Genomic DNA, 20,109 nt, shown 5'->3' with positions numbered 1-20,109 from the left:
TGGCTCACGCCTGTAATCTCAGCACTTTGGGAGGCTGAGGTGGGTGGATCACCTGAGGTCAGGAGTTTGAGACCAGCCTGGCCAACATGATGAAACCCCATCTCTACTGAAAATACAAAAAATTAGTCAGTTATGGTGGCGTGTGCCTATAGTCTCAGCTACTCAGGAGGCTGAGGCATAAAAATCCCTTGAACCTGGGAGGCACAGGTTGCAGTGAGCCAAGATCACGCCACTGCACTCCACCCTGGGCAATGGAGTGAGACTCCGTTTAAAAAAAAAAATGCTCTAAATATGTCCAAAATTCATAGCTTGAATAAATGGATACTGAGATAGTAAACCAGATGGCCAAATATTTGTTAATTTTTGTTTTTTGAGGAATTAAGGAGATGGGGAGGGACATTAGAAAGCCAAAAATATGTTTCCAATGTTCTAGAATAAAAGAAGGTCGCTTCCCCAGACTGTGCCTGTATAAGGTTCTAGAAAGTATTTCTAAAGAGATGGTTTCTGCCACTCAAAACCACACAACTACATGGAAACTGAACAACCTGCTCCTGAATTACTACTGGGTAAATAACGAAATGAAGGCAGAAATAAAGATGTTCTTTGAAACCAATGAGAACAAAGACACAACTTACTGGAATCTCTGGGACACATTTAAAGCAATGTGTAGAGGGAAATTTGTAACACTAAATGCCCACATGAGAAAGCAGGAAAGATCTAAAATTGACACCCTAACATCACAAAAGAGCTAGAGAAGCAAGAGCAAACACATTCAAAAGCTAGCAGAAGGCAAGAAATAACTAAGATCAGAGCAGAACTGAAGGAGATAGAGACACAGAAAACCTTTCAAAAAATCAGTGAATCCAGGAACTGGTTTTTTGAAAAGATCAACAAAATTGATAGACCACTAGCAAGACTAATAAGAAAAGAGAGAAGAATCAAATAGACGCAATAAAAAATGATAAAGGGGAGATCACCACTGATCCCACAGAAATACAAACTACCATCAGAGAATACTATAAACACCTCTATGCAAATAAACTAGAAAATCTAGAAGAAATGGATAAATTCCTGGACACGTACACCCTCCCAAGACTAAACCAGGAGAAGTTGAATCGCTGAATAGACCAGAAACAGGCTCTGAAATTGAGGCAATAGTTAATAGCCTGTCGGCCAAAAAAACTCCAGGACCAGACGGATTCACAGCCAAATTCTACCAGAGGTACAAGGAGGAGCTGGTGCCATTCCTTCTGAAACTATTCCAATCAACAGAAAAAGAGGGAATCTTCCCTAACTCATTTTATGAGGCCAGCATCACCTGATACTAAAGCCTGGTAGAGACACACAGAAAAAAAAATTTTAGACCAATATCCCTGATGAACATCGATGTGAAAATCCTCAATGAAATACTGGCAAACTGAATCCAGCAGCACATCAAAAAGCTTAACCACCACGATCAAGTGGGCTTCATCCCTGGGGTGCAAGGCTGGTTCAACATACGAAAATCAATAAACGTAATCCATCACATAAACAGAACCAAAGACAAAAACCATGTGATTATCTCAATAGATGCAGAAAAGGCCTTTGACAAAATTCAACAGCCTTTTATGCTAAAAACTCTCAATAAACCAGGTATTGATGGAATGTATCTCAAAATAATAAGAGCTATTTATGACAAACCCACAGCCAATATCATACTGAATGGGCAAAAACCGGAAGCATTCCCTTTGAAAAGTTGCACAAGACAGGGATGCCCTCTCTCACCACTCCTATTCAACATAGTGATGGAAGTTCTGGCCAGGGCAGTCAGGCAAGAGAAAGAAATAAAGGGTATTCAATTAGGAAAAAAGGAAGTCAAATTGTCCCTGTTTGCAGATGACATGATTATATATTTAGAAAACCCCATCGTCTCAGCCCAAAATCTCCTTAAGCTGATAAGCAACTTCAACAAAGTCTCAGCATACAAAATCAATGTGCAAAAATCACAAGCATTCTTATACACCGATAACAGCCAAATCATGAGTGAATTCCCATTCACAATTGCTACAAAGAGAATAAAATACCTAGGAATCCAACTTACAAGGGATGTGAAGGACCTCTTCAAGGAGAACTACAAACCACTGCTCAACGAAATAAAAGAGGACACAAACGGAAGAATATTCCATGCTCATGGATAGGAAGAATCAATATCATAAAATGCCCATACTGCCCAAGGTAATTTGTAGATTCAGTGCCATTCCCATCAAGCTACCACTGACTTTCTTCACAGAATTGGAAAAATCTTAAAGTTCACATGGAACCAAAAAAGAGCCTGCATTGCCAAGACAATCCTAAGCACAAAGAACAAAGCTGGAGGCATCACGCTACCTGACTTCAAACTATACTACAAGGCTGCAGTAACCAAAACCGCATGGCATTGGTACCAAAACAGAGATATAGACCAGTGGAACAGAACAGAGGCCTTAGAAATAACACTACACACCTACAACCATCTGATCTTTGACAAACCTGACAAAAACAAGAAATGGGGGAAAAGATTCCCTATTTAATAAATGGTGCTGGGAAAACTGGCCAGCCATATGTAGAAAGCTGAAACTGGATCCCTTCCTTACACTTTATACAAAAATTAATTCAAGATGGATTAAAGACTTAAATGTTAGACCTAAAACCATAAAAACCCCTAGAAGACAACCTAGGCAGTACCATTCAGGACATAGGCATGGGCAAGGACTTCATGACTAAAACACCAAAAGCAATGGCAACAAAAGCCAAAATAGATAAATGGGATCTAATTAAACTAAAGAGCTTCTGCACAGGAAAAGAAACTACCATCAGAGTGAACAGGCAACCTACAGAATGGGAGAAAATGTTTGCAATCAACCCATCTGACAAAGGGCTAATATCCAGAATCTACAAAGAACTTAAACAAATTTACAAGAAAAAAATCAAACAACCCCATCAAAAAGTGGGCAAATGATATGAACAGACGCTTTTCAAAAGAAGACATTTATGCAGCCAACAGACACATGAAAAAATGCTCATCATCTCTGGTCATCAGAGAAATGCAAATCAAAACCACAATGAGATACCATCTCACACCAGTTAGAATGGCAATCATTAAAAAGTCAGGAAACAACAGGTGCTGGAGAGGATGTGGAGAAATAGGAACACTTTTACACTGTTGGTGGGCGTGTAAACTAGTTCAACCATTGTGGAAGTCAGTGTGGCAATTCCTCAAGGCTCTAGAAATAGAAATACCATTTGACCCAGTGATCCCATTACTGGGTATATCCCCAAAGGATTATAAATCATGCTACTATAAAGACACATGCACACGTATATTTATTGTTGCACTATTCACAATAGCAAAGACTTGGAACCAAGCCAGATGTCCATCAATGACAGGCTGGATTGAGAAAATGTGGCACATATACACCATGGAATACTATGCAGCCTTTAAAAAGGATGCATTCATGTCCTTTGTAGGGACATGGATGAAGCTTGAAACCATCATTCTGAGCAAACTGTTGCAAGGACAGAAAACCAAACACTGCATGTTCTCACTCATAGGTGCGAATTGAACAATGGGGAACATCAAACACCAAGGCCTGTGGGGTGGGGTGGGGGGGGGGATACATTAGAGAAACCTAATGTAATGATGATTAATGGGTGAACAACAAATATGACATGTATACATATGTAACAAACCTGACATTGTGACAGTACCTAAAATTGAATATAATTTTAAAAAAAATACAAAAAAAAAATGGTTTTGAGAATTGGAAATGTACCCACACCATCATGGATTCATTAAAGAATTTCGTCATTTGGACTCATAGGTATGGGGTTGGGGATAAAAGGCATGGCTGCCTGGGTCACACCAGTCTGCGGCTGTTTAACCTCAACTTTCATCTATGACCATATCAGTTGTTATGCCTTCACACAGTGTCTATGCAGTAAACATTAGCTGTTAGAATTACTCTTTCGTCACAACAAAGGATATGCTAGATATTGTCTAATTCTGCAAATCTGTTTGCATGGAAACAGTAAAACTGAGCTAGATGGAGTTTCAGTATAGTGATTCACAACCAGTTGTATGTTACATCCACATGCTATTGGCAAGTAAATTGCCGTCACCCTGCAGAGAAACTTCTAGTGAATTTCCATGGGGCTTTCCCCACCCAGCTGAACGTTTCTATTAGTGACTGAAATAAAAGGTGACAAGGCATACTTATCAAATGTGTAGATGTTAGCCATGAAGGGAAGGACAGCAGATAACAGAGGATCCTAAAACTTAGAAAGGTCAGAGAGACCAGAATATAGCAGGATGAAGTTAGATACAGGTAACTGAGGTCTTCCACTTGAGGACCTAACTGTATAAAACATGGGATGGAGGAATAACACAATAATAATACAAAATGAGATACTAAGTATAATAATTACTAGAATGGAGATAATTTCATATCATGCTCAACCCTAGGAAGGAAGTGGTGTTATTACTGACTTTACAGATGAGGAAAGTGAAGCCTAGAGATTTTTATTGAAATCAGACAATAAATGGGGAAGTCAGACTGTAGACCCAGGCAGGCAGGCTACCAGAACCCACTTTGACTTAACAATTTTGAATACCCCCAATACAATTAAGCAGTATGATAATGTGTCCCCCAGAGCTCCATGTGACCACGTAGTATGTAACCTAAGGAGCTAACTCATAGTCTCACTCCACTATGAGCTTATCAGGTAACAACACATAAATGTGTTCCATTCCAGGCGCTACACTTTTAAGAGGCACATAGACAAATAGATGACTTTCAGAAGACAGTAGATGGTGAGGGGGACTCAGAACCCTGTCATTCGAGGAGTGGTTAAAGGAACTGGACGTATTTAGCCTGGAGAAGAGAAGACTCGGTAGGGACCTGCCATGAGAGCACTACTTGTATTTGAAGTGGGGTCCCATAGAAAATGGACAAAACATGCATCTGCCAGCTCTGATGGTTCCTGGGAAAGTACTTGGGGATAGGTCTGACCCTAGCACAGGAAGGACTTTCTCACTGTAAGAACTCCAGAGCTGAACCACACAACTGGAAAAATTGAGTTTCTTGTCCTTAGACATAATCAAACATCAAGTAGGAAATGGGGCCAAATGGTTTGCCAAGATGAATGTGAAAATAAGCCCCCTGGGTTAGCAGGATTTCTTCAGGGATCCCAGGGCTGTCTTAGTCACATGATGTTTCAGCCCAAACTCAAGCTTTTAGGAAGCTTTTAAATTCAGCTCACCCTAAAAGTTGGCTGCTTAGTCTGCTGGACTTGGGAAATGATCCCTAGTCTTTCTTCCATTATATGAGGGCATGGCATAGACTGGAATTCAGATAGATGGAAGATCAGGAATCCTTTTATTCTCCCCTCTGCTGACTGACCTAGCAACTCTGCTGGTCTGGGGTCGCATGCACCCTAAGCTTTGCAGGTCTGCATGCCCTTTGCCCATTATGTTCTATTCTGTTGGTCTACACACACCCCCTCCCACCCACACTCACCCCAGTTTGAGCTGTCTGAAGTTTCTGGCTGTAGTCACTAGGCTAAGGTTCCTTCTCATCTCTCAGTAGATAGAGGCACTGCTGATTGTCCTCATCTCCTCCTTTTCCCAGCTTAGTATTCACCTTTTTCTCTGTGCTGGCTCTTAACAGTTGCTCTTTTCCTACTAGTGTTTTACCCCCCCAACCCCATACCCCAGGCCTTTGAATGACCCTTTTTAACAAAGGGGTTTCATCCTGTTACTTACTGGGTCCAACTGCTCCTTGGGCAGACTCTGAGTGCCCCTTTCAATCTCTCCTACCCCAAAGCCATTGAGATTTGATTTCTGGTTGGCAGCAGTTTCCTGAGTTTCCAGATGGTAACACGTAGAATCTCCCCTACATGGGAAGATGTTAGAGGTCCTCCTTTGTGTAGCCCTTCTGTGAGCCTCTGGCTCCTGTTGAGATACCTTACAGAGTGAATACTCGCTTCTCTCAAACCTTCAGTAAAAATCTGTTGTGCAACATGTCAACACCTAGAGGGCCTTTGCTTTATAGAGTAGATACTTTCTTCCTGCCTGTTCCTAAGAATGCAACCCCAGTTGAGAGCCAGTGTCTCTCAGGACCCTCCTGCTTGGCATTCTCTTCATGAGGTTATGACAGAACAGTGAGCAGCAGGTTCCTTCTGCTGTGCTTCCTCACACTGGCCTCCAGAACGATTTAGTTGCAAAAAGGTAGAAGCAACACTGTCTGACAGGGATCCTGACACGTGAATTCCTAAGTTAACATATTCATTTGTTATTCACCAAGAGTGTCAGTGCCTGCTCTGTGCCAGGCACTTTTTTTCTTTTCTTTTCTTTTCTTTTCTTTTCCTTTTTTTAAATTTTTTATTTTTGAGATGAAGTTTCGCTCTTGTTGCCCAGGCTGGAGTGCAATGGTGCGATTTCGGCTCACTGCAACTTCCACCTCCTGGGTTCAAGCGATTCTCCTGCCTCAGCCTCCTGAGTAGCTGGGATTACAGGCATGCACCACCACACCCAGCTAGGTTTTTGTATTTAGTAGAGACAGAGTTTAACCATGTTAGACTGATCTTGAACTCCTGACCTCAGGTGATCCACCCACCTCAGCCAGGCACTATTCTTTAGGTGTGGGGGACTCAGCAGTGAACCCTACAGACAAACCTTGCCCTGTGGCACCTCCACAGCGGAACTCCAGCCATAAACACACCACAATAGCATGTTAAATGGTGCTGTCCATACTTGATATATTCCTCTTCAGGTCCTCATGTTCCTCTCTCTGCATCTGTGACCCCATGGACCACAGTACGAAGATAATAGAAATTCTCTTAACCACTTTGCTCTTCTCCTTCCCCTGGAGGGGAAACGTAGCACTTCTTGCCAAACTCTTGAGGGTACTCAGAATAAACTCCAGGTTTTCTAATACGGCCTGTTGAATCCTCAAGGAGGATTTGGGAAAAATTGGGTAGGTCCTTCCTGGCCATCCTTGTTATAATCAGGAAATATAACACATACCCCATCCAGCAGTTTGAACAACTGTAAATCTTTAGGGTGGGGTTAGAAACCTTCTCAAAAGCATACTTTGAAGATTGCTGAATGTGATGTTTTTCCAGACATGTGCCCTGATTTTATTGGTTCATTCATTGATTTATTAAATATTAAGCTCTTACTATGCTCTGGGCACTGCATAGGTGCTGGGGATTCAAAGGTTAATAAAAACAGACACGATCCTGGTATTTATGGAACTTACAGTGTAGCATAAGAGAGACTTGAATCAAATAATCCCACAAACCAGTGTAAAGTCACAGCTATGTCCAGTGCTTTTGTGCTGGTGACCAGTCAGGAGGAGTTGAGGTCCGAAAGACGAACAGTAGGTAACCACGCAGTGGGGAAAGCCTGTACAGAGGCCGTTTCGGGAAGGACTTTCACAGAAAGTAGATGACAAAAGAGCTCCCTCTGCAGTCTAGGACCTGACATCTGGAGTGAGCTGTGGCACTTCCCTCGTTTGCTTGACCATGGGACATTTCTTAAAGCATTTCTCAGAACCAGTGTTTCATTTCAACATACTTCAGGAAACACTAGTTCTTTGTAACCTGGGCAACCTTCAAACATAAACAGGAACGAAAACTAGGAAAGTTGGTTGGGAGAAAGGCAATGATTGGCACTATCCTCTTTAGCAGAGGTACAAAGGACCTCAATCCGTTAGTTTACCAGCTACTGGCCAGGCCTTCCTGCTGTCACTTGTTCCCATTCTCTTTCCCACCCAGTGAGACCAAGGCTAGTCCTTTGCTAACTTCTAGATCCTTGAAGGCAGGGATCATATCTTTTTATCTTTGAAGCCCTAGCACCTAGAATTTTACCTGGCACATAGTAAATATTTCTGAATGATTGATCCTTGGGAAAGCTACAGGGTGAGGGATAGGGTTCTGTTTCATGGTAATACAAAATCAGACTGGAGGTTCACAGTCATTGTTAATTCTACGTTATCGTACCAACATTCTGCTTACCTAAAACACATTCTGCCTCTAAAAAATTTGCATTAGCTATGAACCTGAATGTGATTGAACTTAGGAGGAAGAAAATAGAGCCTCTAATCCTTTTTCTAATAGAAGAAATTTCCTCTTTCTCCACCAGGAGCGCTAAGTGGGCTGTTTGACAGTTTACCACTACTGTTAGCTTTGTTTTTGTGTTTTTGTTTTTAAATAACCAGCCCACTTGGGGAGCATTAACTTTAATTTCACTACAATTCCTTATTCTTTTCCTTTAGTTTATATTTCCATTGCCTTTATCATTTTTTCTAAGAGCTGTAGATCCATGACTTATCATAATCATTAAAATTGCAGTTCCAAATAATTAATGATTTTATTTTGCTCTTATAGAATCAGTGTTTTTGATACAATTTCATGCTCAAATGTTAAGTATGGTGATTTTTAACAACAGTTTTTATTAGGTAAAATGGTGTGGAATGTTTTAGGATTCTCTTTTTTTGAAAACTTGGAGAACAACTGTAAAAAATTTTTTTTTCTTTTTGTAGGATTTACTTACAAGACATAAATTGCTCAGTGCAGAATTTTTGGAACAGCATTATGATAGAGTAAGTATATGCAATACTATTTTTAAATAATAAGTTGTAACTTTTGTTACCAGAAATGAAAGACTTACATTGGGTTTTTGTACTAGAATATTTATTTTGCATATGTAATGTTTATAAATGGTGCTGTAGTTATTTCTCTACTTAAACAGCTTATAGAATATTACTTGGTCAGAAGTAGATCTTTGTGATTGACATACTGCCCTTTGAAGCTTTTATTGCTTTAAAAGAGGAAAATAGAGCATTTTGCTGCTAAAATGATAGTAAAGATAGTAGGAAAATTATCTGACTTTTTAACTTTTCCTTCCTTTTCCATCAGTTGCCCCACATTTCTGCTGCATACAAATAGAGAGAAAGGGAGGCAGCAGCTGATAGGATGAGAGCAGCACTGGCCAGAGGGGACGGGAGCCCGGCTCTGCTCCTGCTCTACTGCTCACTCCTTTGTGGCCATGGCCAAGGCATTTAACCGCTTGGGGACTTAGAAGTCCGTCCTTATTGTAAAATGAGGACATTGGACTAGCTTGTCGGTAAGGTCCCTTCCAGCACTGAGTCAATGTCAGATGTTCCTGGTAATAGTGTCCCGCAGAGATTTGTCGGTGATTTCCAGAGTGCTTGATAGCTTGACTTCCCTAGACTCGCACAGCTGCCTCTAGGGCTGCCGCGTGAAATGATCTCTTCCACCACTGCCAGTTCTGCCAGCCTCAGGGGGATCTTCCACAACACCCACAAGCACTGTTGTGATGTACTGGTTTAACCACACGTCGTCGAAGATTCTGATAGGTGCCCGTAAAGAGGTTAGAAGAATGACAATCCACTTAAAATTCTTGTCTATCCTGCAAGATTTGGTTTAGATTTTAATTTTTCCAGTACTCATTTAAATTTTTGAAATCCTAAGTCTTATTAATACTTCATTATTCACTTTGCTGTTCAAATACATTACGAGATTCTTAGAGGCAAAAATCTATGCTTTCTTGTTCTTTCGTGTTTTTTTTTTTCCTGTCTTTTCCCCCTGCCCTCCACTCCCAGTAAGAACATAACACAACACTGAGCACACAAGTCCCTCGTAAGTAGCCTCAGAAATGGCTTAAAAATTGCTGGTCTTTTATTTTTATTCCAGCTCATGTATATTTGGATATGGGTGCGTTTCTTCTTGTATATTTATTGCTTTAAAATGGCAGCCCTGTCATCATCATGGCCTTTTTACAGTAGATAGAAGCATGGACTTGAGCCTTGGACTGCCTGGATTCTGGCTACAAGTCTCAGCCCTACCAGGGGCTGGTAAGACTTCAGCAACTGCCTTCATGCACCCTCTGTGCCTTCAGGGTCTTCCACCCTGAAGAAGGCTCTTCATAGTACCTGTCCACTGGGATTATCATGAGGATTAGATAAGAACGTGTATGTGACGTGCATGGCACAGTGCCTGGCACACAGGAAGCATTTAATAAACGTTAGCTCATTTATCATCACCACAAAGATTTTTCAACATACTGGTAATTGAAGACCTACCAAAGACACAGACTAGCTGATTTCCAAGACATTTGCTACAGTGAAATCTATTTAATTTTGCAGTAAAATAGTTTCCTACATGTTGTTAATAGATGACATCAGTTAACAGGATTTTAGAAAAACGTATGTGAGGCAACAAATATATAGAAAGCAGTCAGATCTTACAGAGGGAGAAGGAGTGGGGGATGTGGGTAATTTAAAGCCACCGGTGAGGTTATTACACCAAAATGCATGCTCTAAATTCTGGTCCAGTTTGGCTCTGAGCTTTCTAATAACCAAAGTGTAGAAAGAAATAAAAGCAATTAAAAGATGACAGTGTTTGTAGAGTAAAATACATGCTGGCTGCTCAAAAGAAACGTAGCCTTTCCTAGCACTGGGACCTGAAACAGGTTTCTCTCCTTGGCATTCTTAAAGGAGAGTCAAGTTACAGTGTCATGTAGTGGACAGTCATTGCCGTGGCATTGCAGTAAATAAAATGCTCAACTCTGATGCAGTTCCCTGAAAGCAAGTCTCTGAGGAACCCAGAAGTGGGTGGGAGGACAGGTATCTAGGTTTGTTACTTATTCTTTGTCTGTCCTAATTCAGAGGAAAATCTAACATACTCTGAAGGAAACAGGGACCACATACATGCTCTCTTCAGGCAGTTCTCCATGAAAAGTTTCTTGCAACCAAGCTTATCCAAAGATGCAGCAGAAAATCTTAACTTGCATTTTTTATCAAGAACTTGAGATGTATATATTTTGTTACTGATTAAAAGCAAGTCCAGTTGTTTTGATCATCAGTTTGATGATCATTTGAGAAGGTAGACTTAACAGCTTTTTCTCAAAAGAGAGAAATCTAACTCAAATACTTACCAAATAGATGGCCAGCTCACCTCTGCCAAGAGGCAGACAAAAGGAGTAATGTATATTTCTGTGTTAGCTCTAAACCAAGAAGGCTGGAAAGCAAATTTTTGAGGCTTTGTAAGCCATGTGGTCTCTTTGACTCTCCTGTCTATTGTGCTGTGAAAGCAGCTGTAAATAATACATAAACTTTTCAGTGAATTCATGTTCAGTAAACAAATGAGCATGGATGTGTTCCAGAAGAACTTTTCACAAGCAGGCAGCAGGCCATAGTGCCATCCCCTGCTCTAGACCACAGATGAATGGCTAATGAGGACCCATCATAAAGCATGGACACCAGTAGTTCTCTCATGGACAGATGACAAAGCAGGCATCCCCTGGCACTCGCCATGACCAAAGGAAAGTCTCAGGAAAGCACCAAGATCCAACAGTCATACTAGTGCTGCAGACTTTCAGAATGTTTTAAACCTATCTGTGGTTTAAACAGACAAAAAAGAAAATCTTAAGGCTAACTGGCCTTGTCTACTAGGTTTTTGAAGGATAGCCTTGGCCCCTGAGTGCCTGTCATTTCGGTTTTCTAACTCTCTGCTTTAATGGGCTTCTAGCCCTCACCATTCCAGCAGTGCCACTCTTGCCAGTGACCGCTGTTTTGAAGGTCTAGTGGACCTGTCAGTTCTTAAATTTGTGGCATTTTGTTCTCCCCGGGGCTTCATTCATGCTATGCCCTTCCTTTTTTCTCCGCCCAGATTCTCTTTTCTCCCCTCCATTTCTGAGTGAAATCCCTCCCATCCGCCAGGTCTGAGCCTAAGCCCCACCTTCGGTGTCGGCCTGGTTAACACAATGCTGAATTTCTCCTCTCTTAATTTCTATTCTGAATTACTTTCTTTCTTTGCCTGATACATTGAAAGAGCAGATAACTTTTCTCTTTGTGGTTGTGCTTTGAACAAATTGAATTCTTGTTTATATAAAATACTAGTTTTTCAATCTAACATCAAGATATGAGAGCAGACTCAGCAAGCAGAAGTGTGAGGGGTAGGGGAGTTAGGTTTTGTGCATAGGGAGCTTGGGGTGACAGAGAGGCCTGGATTTAAGCTCTCTCTGTGGGCCTGGCTGGAACTGGGAAGGGGCTCAGTCCCAGGAGCCCTCTTCATGGAAGGGATTGGTGGGATCACCTGACAGTCTCAGAGGAAGACATGAAAGAGAGTGGCAGGGGAGCCAGGGCAGCTGTTGGCCTTCATGGTGTGAGAAGCGTGTCCTTAAAGCTAATTTACAATGTTACCTACCAGTCTTTTTTTTTTTTTTTTTTTTTTTGCAATAACCCTGATATATGTTTTCTTATCTTTTAGTTTTTCAGTGAATATGAGAAGTTACTTCATTCAGAAAATTATGTGACAAAAAGACAGTCACTGAAGGTATGACAGACCATTTTGTATAGCTTATTTCTGCACCTTGTGTTTGAAATGTGGATTTGGGGAAAGGGAGATGTGCAGGATGGGTCATAGACCTTTGGGGGAAATAAATACCTTTGCCGAGGGTCAAGATTTTTGCGGAAAGGAATGGAGTTGGACAGTGATCCATGTGGAGCACCTTCCTGCTTCCTAGTAAGGTGGAGACACAGAAAGGGAATGAACGGCAGTTTGAAGAAGACTTCATCTCCTAGCCGTGCATTCTTTGAGATTTTGAGCCGTAGTCATATCAGCTAGATGAAGGCACTCCAGGTGCTGTGCTCCTGGGCTGTGGCCTGGGTGGCACAGGCAGGTGTGTGAGAGTGGAGGGAGGCGATGTGCGTGTGAGGCTGTGGACCATAGACAGGCGTGGCTGCTTTGTATCAAAATAGGATATCCTTTGCGAGTTTACAATGTTAAATTTAAGATTTAAACTGTAGAACAAGGGTTGGCAAACTACAACCCATGGGCTAAATCCAGCCAGCTGCCTGTTTTTGTAAGTAAAGTTTTACTGGAATAAAGACGCGCTCATTTATTTACATATTGTCTGTGGCTGTTTTGAGCTCCAGCAGCAGAATTAAATAGATGCCCCAGAGACCCTATGGTCTGCAAAGTCTAAAATATGTACTGTTTGGCCCTTGATAGTTTGCTGACCCCTGCTGTAGAAAGTTCTTATAGCAGTTAATAAGTGCATACCCTCCATTCTGTCAGTAAGCAGTCCCGACAGGAAATATAGATGAAGTCACAAAGGATTTGAGGGAAAATCATAATTCCATTCAGTTTTTTGCCAGGTCCATTTAAAATTTGACTCTGCCCAGAGTTCTTCCCCTCATGGGTGTCTGGACCGATAATGACCAAGACTCCATCCACTCATCCCCTTCCTACCGTGGGGAAATTTCCCTTGAAGACCTTATCTTTCTATGGAAAAGACTAAACGACACTAGGAGCATCTGCAATACTTTGTGTCCTTTGATAGGAACACTCCACTGTCCACATTTTCAATCACACTTTCTTTCAGAACAGCATATGCCTTCTTTCCGTGTAAGGCTGTAATTCCTGCAGCAGGGCATCCGTGACAGCCACAGCTGGGGAACAGGCACAGTCCAGCCAGGCCCCTTGCTTTCCATTCATTGCTGTTGCTTGGGCCCCCCCCTCCCCTGGCTAGAGGATCATTTGTTATCCTTTCATCTTTGGGGGATTGGACAGAACTTCCTGGCAGCTGTGGGAGAAGTTTCTCCTCCCTGGACGTCAGTGTGTGAGAGAGTGGAGGTGCCTGGGGCCTCTCCTGCTCTGTGATCCTCAAAGGGCTGAGGTATACTACTCTTGCCAGCGGTTACACAGATGCACACAGTTCACTGGAGTCAGTATCTTCTAAGGCCACAAAGGCCAGACAGGATAGCCTAGGTTAGTAGCTTCTAGGGCCATTGTGGGAGGAAGCGGGGGCCGGGGGAGGTGGGTTATTGGCAAATCCATAAACTTTGACCAAATGTTGGATTCTTGGGCTGTTTGGATAAGGAGAAAGGCCTTCAAGACCCTTCTGCCATTCAGAATTACAACATGAAAAGAAAGGCTGAGACTGCCATTTCCAAGCCCTTAGGAAGATATAAAGCAAGTTGCTGGCTCCTGCAGTTGATGTTAGCGGTGGATCTGTGAGTGCCCCGTGAACACATGGAGCGGCTTCAGCACCAGCCATACTTTAAAGATGGATTTTAATTGTACTTTCTTTTTTGTAGCCACATTGGAATGAATTTATTCCCATATTTATGTTGCCAGCAAATGTATATTCCCTATGCAAGACTCCAAGTTTTTTAGTAAAGGATTGCATGTTTGGGCTGAGTACGGTGGCTCACGCCTGTAATCCCAGCATTTTGGGAGGCCGAGGCAGGTGGATGGATGGAGGTCAGGAGTTCGAGACCAGCCTAGTCAACATGGTGAAACCCTGTCTCTACCCCCAAAAATTAATTAGCCAGGTCTGGTGGCACAAGCCTGTAGTCCCAGCTACTTGGGAGGCTGAGGCCACGAGAATCACTTGAGCTCGGGAGGTGGAGGTTGCAATGAGCCAAGATTGTGCCATTGCACTCCAGCCTGTGTGACAGAGTGAGACTATCTCAAAAATTAAAAAAAAATTACATATTTAAAGTCATCTTCCTTCAGATTTTCTTTGGTTTCTGTGATAGAAAAAGAACACTAAAGCTATAAATCACATAATACTAACTTTTCAGTCTTTGTAAGAGTAGATACTGGTTGCTTCTCACCGCGAGAATAGATTTTGTGATTCACGTTGATATGAAGCCTAGCTTTGAGTTCTTCCTATGAGTTCCTTATAAAGCCTAAGTAAAATAGATTTGTTTTCTTGTACATCAGCTCATTTTTTATTTAATATGATGACAAGTTACTTATCCAGAGATCAGTTATCTGGAAACTTCAAGTATCTAGAACATAGCCAGAAACCCAGAAAGGAAGCAACAAAAGCAATTAAAGCAAAGACACAGAGCCGCTATTTGCGCCTTTTCTTCCCTTAGCCCTCACTCACTCACATCTCTGCAGATGCAGGCCTGATGTGTGCTTTGCACACTGACGCTCGTTTCTCACTGCACTCTCCTGAGATAGAGGCACTGTTCCATTATACAGATGATGGAACCGAGACACAGAGGAGTTCAATAATGTGCTCAAGATTACAGAGCTCACAAGAAGTAGGGAGCCAGGATTGGAACCCAGGCAGGCTGGCACCAGGGAGCAAGCTTTCCACTGCTCTGCCTCTGTCCACAAGGACCGCAGCTTGGCACCTGCCCCACTGCTGGCTCTGCACACGCAGCCTTGGCCAGGTTGTTGGCATGTTGACGACCTGAAGAAGTGACTGCTGGTTTTAGGAAAGAGTAAGCAGTGACAGTTTAAAAGTTATGAGTTTATATGATATAACCAACTCTCCAGAAATTAGTAAACCCTGAAGTAAACAGATGTTTTTTAGCGTAATTGGTATAATTAGTGATGATGAGGGGTCAGTAAGAAAACACTGGATTATTTTCAGGAGACCTAAGAAGGAGCAGAAAAATACTCACTTGTGTAAACCTTTCTGAATTAGCTGTGATAAAATGATACCTGTGGCATGTGCAGGGTACACATATGGAAAACTTTGGACACAAAACCCTTTATCTTGGGAAGTCCCGCTAAATAAAATTTAAAAATAGTTTTTTAAAATTAAGCTAAGGTTTGTGGTTAATTAACAGGAATAATCAGTAACTTTTGACCATTTTCTTGAATAGTTTCTTTTTAGTGAGCTAACACAAATGCATGCTTAAAGGGGAGGCTTTGAGAGTCTCCCACTCGGGGCCAAGGGGGCATCTTGAACATCCTCTGCAGAGAGAAGTGTCAGGCCTCCCATAGATTTCATCTCCTCAGGGAAAGGTAGGAAGGCATTCAGGTGGCAGAGAGAAGGCCCTTGATAGCTTTTAGGTTGTAATTCAGTTCAGTTCTTCGGTCTTTTGAGTGCCTACTAATACTCTATACTTAATGATGATTATAAATTTTTTAAACTTTGATTTTTGTTTAAATTTTAATAACAAGGTAAGAGTAATTGTTTAAATGTCTTCTCAGCTTCTCGGTGAACTACTACTAGATAGACACAACTTCACAATTATGACAAAATACATCAGTAAACCTGAGAACCTCAAATTAATGATGAACCTGCTGCGAGACAAAAGTCGCAACATCCAGTTTGAGGCCTTTCACGTTTTTAAGGTAGAGTACTAGAACCGTCAATGATACCGTCCACTAGAATTGTTCGTCTTCTTTCATTCGCAAATAACGGAAATTATTAGCCTCACTTTGGTAATCCAGGTGACTTAATTAAATTCAGACACTTTTCACATTTGTGTGCTATGACTTTTAAACAGAAACGTAGACCCGGAATCAGGGGTTACTATTTGGATTTGGGAACGAGAAAGTTTATTTATAGAGGAATGTCATTATCTTTGGCCTAGAAGAGTATTAACTACAAAACAAAAGCATTTCTTAATGCTTTCTGTGGAGGTTTCATTCTTAAAATCCAATCTGACCTCTTGTGCTGGGGAATAATTTCTGCCCATTTTATCCTAAAATCAAAGTCTGTATTTAATACTAAACACTGTGTTGCAGGGCTGGCAGAATGAGTTTATCAGTCGTATTTGTGTTAAAACATGTAATTATTAATTTTTTTCCAAATTGTAAAATAAGGCCTTCTAAAGTAAAACCTGATGACCCTGACTTCAGCGCCACCCCAGGAGAGCATAGCTCTGCTTTTCTGCGCTGTGGCCGCAGCTCAGGTGTGGCTGCGTTTTGTTCTTTCTCTGTGCCTCACGTGCATTTCTCTCCATGCAGGTATTTGTAGCCAATCCTAACAAGACACAGCCCATCCTAGACATCCTCCTCAAGAACCAGACCAAACTCATAGAGTTCCTCAGCAAGTTTCAGAATGACAGGACGGAGGACGAGCAGTTTAACGACGAGAAGACCTATTTAGTTAAACAGATCAGGGATTTGAAGAGACCAGCTCAGCAAGAAGCTTAATCTCCAATAAACATCTGTGTTAAATCCAAATTCAGCGTTTGCTGTTAGCTATTCAGCATCAGGCACTCTTATTGATTCATGAGGAACATTACTGCTAATCTGCTGTTAAGTGAACGGTTTTTCATTTTACCCTTTTGTTTTTCAGTCCAGGTTGGAGATCGTAGCTGCTGCTGCTTGCACACTAGGGCACATGTGGGCTTTCTCTTGATCTTTGTGTCATTTCAGAATTCAAAGACTCTGTGCTATGGGAGTTCTGAACATGGCTGGGTTCATGAAGGCAAATGTATGGATGAGAGTGTAGTTTAGGAAAGAGGGCATCGATATCAGATGAGACCTATGTGTTGTGTTTGCACCCATCTTTGTTGGCGATCTGAGTGCAGTGTGGCAAGTGCACACCTGGCATCCCTGCGTCAGATCGCGCACCTTCGCTGAAGGAAGATGACGCAGAGCTTTATCTGAAATCAGAGGGGAGCTATCCAAAATGGGAGTTTGGGGGCAGATAGAGTTGACATGCGAATAAATTGATACTGAAACTTAGCAACTTCTTAAAAGTGTAAAGAAGCCTCATAAGATCATAAGGAAAATGTATATATGCTTTTCACAGCTTTCTAGAATTTTTTGACATTTGATTTTCTTGAGACTTGTAAACCTGGATATGTTGAAGGTATTTGTTAATTTTACTTTTCGAAGATATTTTAAAACAGTAGAGCTAGCAGTGACACCTTGCATTTCATTTCAACACTGCTTAAAGGTTTCTTTTGTATATAATTCTTAGAATGCTCATTTCTTTTAAATGGTTTAATTTGTACAGCAGAGGAATGTTATTGTAGTAGTATGTAACTATTACCTAATACTGAGTTTTTGCAAAAAAACAATGAATGCTCATATGTAATTGAAATACTTCAGATCACATGAAAATGCTGATTTAACATTTAAGTATCACAGCATTAAAAGAAAAAAAAGTAAACCAATCCTTTGTATTCGGTTACCTAATGGGGTGCCATCAATAAGCTGCGATACAGCCCTGGAGCTCAGTCAGCCACACCTTCCTGCATCCTATTGGCCTTATTCATTTAAAATGAGTTAATGAATCTGCCAGATCTGTGAATGATAGAGATTATGCTAAATTAATGCTGATTCTTTGTGTGTGTGGGAAACCTCTATAGAGCACCTTTTCTTTCTTAGACTAAGTAACCCAGTACAATAGTTGTGAACTGAATAATTAAAACTTTGGCTTCTCTTAGGAAAAGATGACTTCCTAGTCATAGGTGTCCTATGGGGAAATTTATTTTTTTTAATGTCCTGTTCCTTAATGCCGCAAATTATCAGTATTTATAAAGTAACTGATTTTGCACCACTTTTCTGTTACTGTGACCACGGCAGAACAATGTCTTCTAGACTATATCTGTGTAAAGTTATTAGAATGGTATCTGTTCATGTTAGTGATATGAAGATCACAACTAACAACTTACAAATCAGTTTGCCAGTTCAAATTCAGCATGGCTGCAGCTGATTAAGAAATTGATATGATTATTCTTTGCTAGCCTCTCTTACTAATGGAATTATATATTGGCCAGTAAAATGGGCCTCCCAATTGCTGTTTCAGCAGGTTTTAAAACCTTCAAGAACACCAGTTAGGAAAATAGCTCCAGAAAATATAGATATATTTTATTTTTATTAAAATGGCAGTCTACATCATAATTGGCATTTCCTGAGACTGTCTTTACCAGAATCTGTGTGAAATAAGGCAATCTAGTCTCCTTGAAAAGGAAATCTCTTGGATGTTTAGGAAGGAAGACTTGGCCGTCATGTGGTGTCCTGGCTTTGTGGTGTAGTGCTGTGTGTATGGAGTTAGTGTAAAAACATGGATTACACCAAGTGGAAGAAATGTCTTCTTGCCAAGCTCATTCTTAGAACCTACACGTATAGAACAGCTTCCACTTTGGCAATGATGTTGTAGCCTTTTAGGTGGAAGACAGTGAGGGGTGCAGCGTGTCAGAGACATTAACGTGTTACTCTTGCGTTGGAATCTGAAGGTGGTTCAGACTTCCTGGGTTTTGTTTTTAAGCAAAACAATGTGAAAACATTTAAGTTTGAAATGTTGCATTTGAAGTTATGATCGTTTAATATATTCATATTACCAAGACTATTATACTGGAAGTGGTTTCTTTTTGTGTTATAAAGGTTTAATTTTACATAAGGCAGTTACTTAATGTGATTTTTAACCCTTAAAAAAGTGGAGATGTATACATTTGTTAACAATGCCATGAAAGCATTTTCTTTCTCCTAAGGAAAAGTGAATTTCTTATCAGAATATCTGGCTGGCCCTGTAATTTAAATTAAAATAAAATTTTGGAGAAACAGCATTATCTGTCTTCATGATGTATTGTAGACAGTTGCATTTGTGTTACTGTGAACAGCTTCATCAGGAGACACACAAGCCCCAATTTTGTCACCAACTGAAAGCGGAGGGACAGTGAATACCCATTCCTGTCTGCCTCTTTCCCTGTTCAGGGGCTTCGCTCCCCCCGCCCCCCCACCACCCCCGTGCTCATATTTTCCTTACCCTTCCTGAGTAAAATTACACCTTTTAATGGCACCATTTCTTAGACCCTAACGTTTGAAGAGTAGATCCTCTCGCTGTTACCAACACTGCGAGGCTAAACTAGAGCACTTGGCCCGGGGTATTCACAGGTTGCTGACGTGAAATGATCATGAAGGCGAGGGGACCGTGGAAGCAGGAACAAGAACTGGCACCATAAAGAATGTACCTCGTCTGTCTTCCAGGGTGCCTCGTAATCCGTAGTTCACAACCCTGCCCTCAAGTTTAACCCCTGTCAGTAAATGAACTCTTATTCTCTGGAGTGAAGGCAAGGGACATGCTCTTGCCAAAAACACGTCATCCGAATAGCAATGTCCTATTTGTTATTCCTGTCAAGTAGTTCAGTCTACTTGTATGGTGTAGTTCCCCAAAGGTGACAAGGGTGCATTAAGTCATAACCTCTGACTTGGCCACTTCCAAGGATCACCAGGCTGAGGACTGGATTCACGCTTCAGCTCAAATTCCACTTCCTACCACAATCACCAATCAAATGCCCTCCTCCCCTTGCCAAAGAAGCCCAGAACATTGCGCTTCAGGCAGCTCAGGAGTAG

At 41.4% G+C, this 20,109-nt stretch overlaps 1 protein-coding gene across 2 annotated transcripts in view; it reads left to right on the top strand.

Annotated features, from left to right (window-relative positions):
• Positions 1-19,322, top strand: part of CAB39 (calcium binding protein 39) — a 110,790-nt gene extending 91,468 nt beyond the window's left edge. For both annotated transcript variants that reach the window (XM_032753950.2, XM_058437434.1), the window contains exons 6-9: positions 8,562-8,621; positions 12,313-12,378; positions 16,006-16,149; positions 16,768-19,322. In XM_032753950.2, coding sequence (XP_032609841.1) covers positions 8,562-8,621; positions 12,313-12,378; positions 16,006-16,149; positions 16,768-16,956 — 459 coding nt within the window. In that variant the 3' untranslated portion in view covers positions 16,957-19,322. The remainder of the gene's footprint in view (positions 1-8,561; positions 8,622-12,312; positions 12,379-16,005; positions 16,150-16,767) is intronic.
• Positions 19,323-20,109: the final 787 nt, after the last annotated feature.

Source organism: Hylobates moloch, unplaced genomic scaffold (assembly GCF_009828535.3).
Source record: "Hylobates moloch isolate HMO894 unplaced genomic scaffold, HMol_V3 SCAFFOLD_1, whole genome shotgun sequence".
Classification (NCBI taxonomy): domain Eukaryota; kingdom Metazoa; phylum Chordata; class Mammalia; order Primates; family Hylobatidae; genus Hylobates; species Hylobates moloch.
The sequence above is the reverse complement of the archived record's forward strand: the minus strand, read 5'-3'. Positions and strand labels throughout refer to the sequence as shown.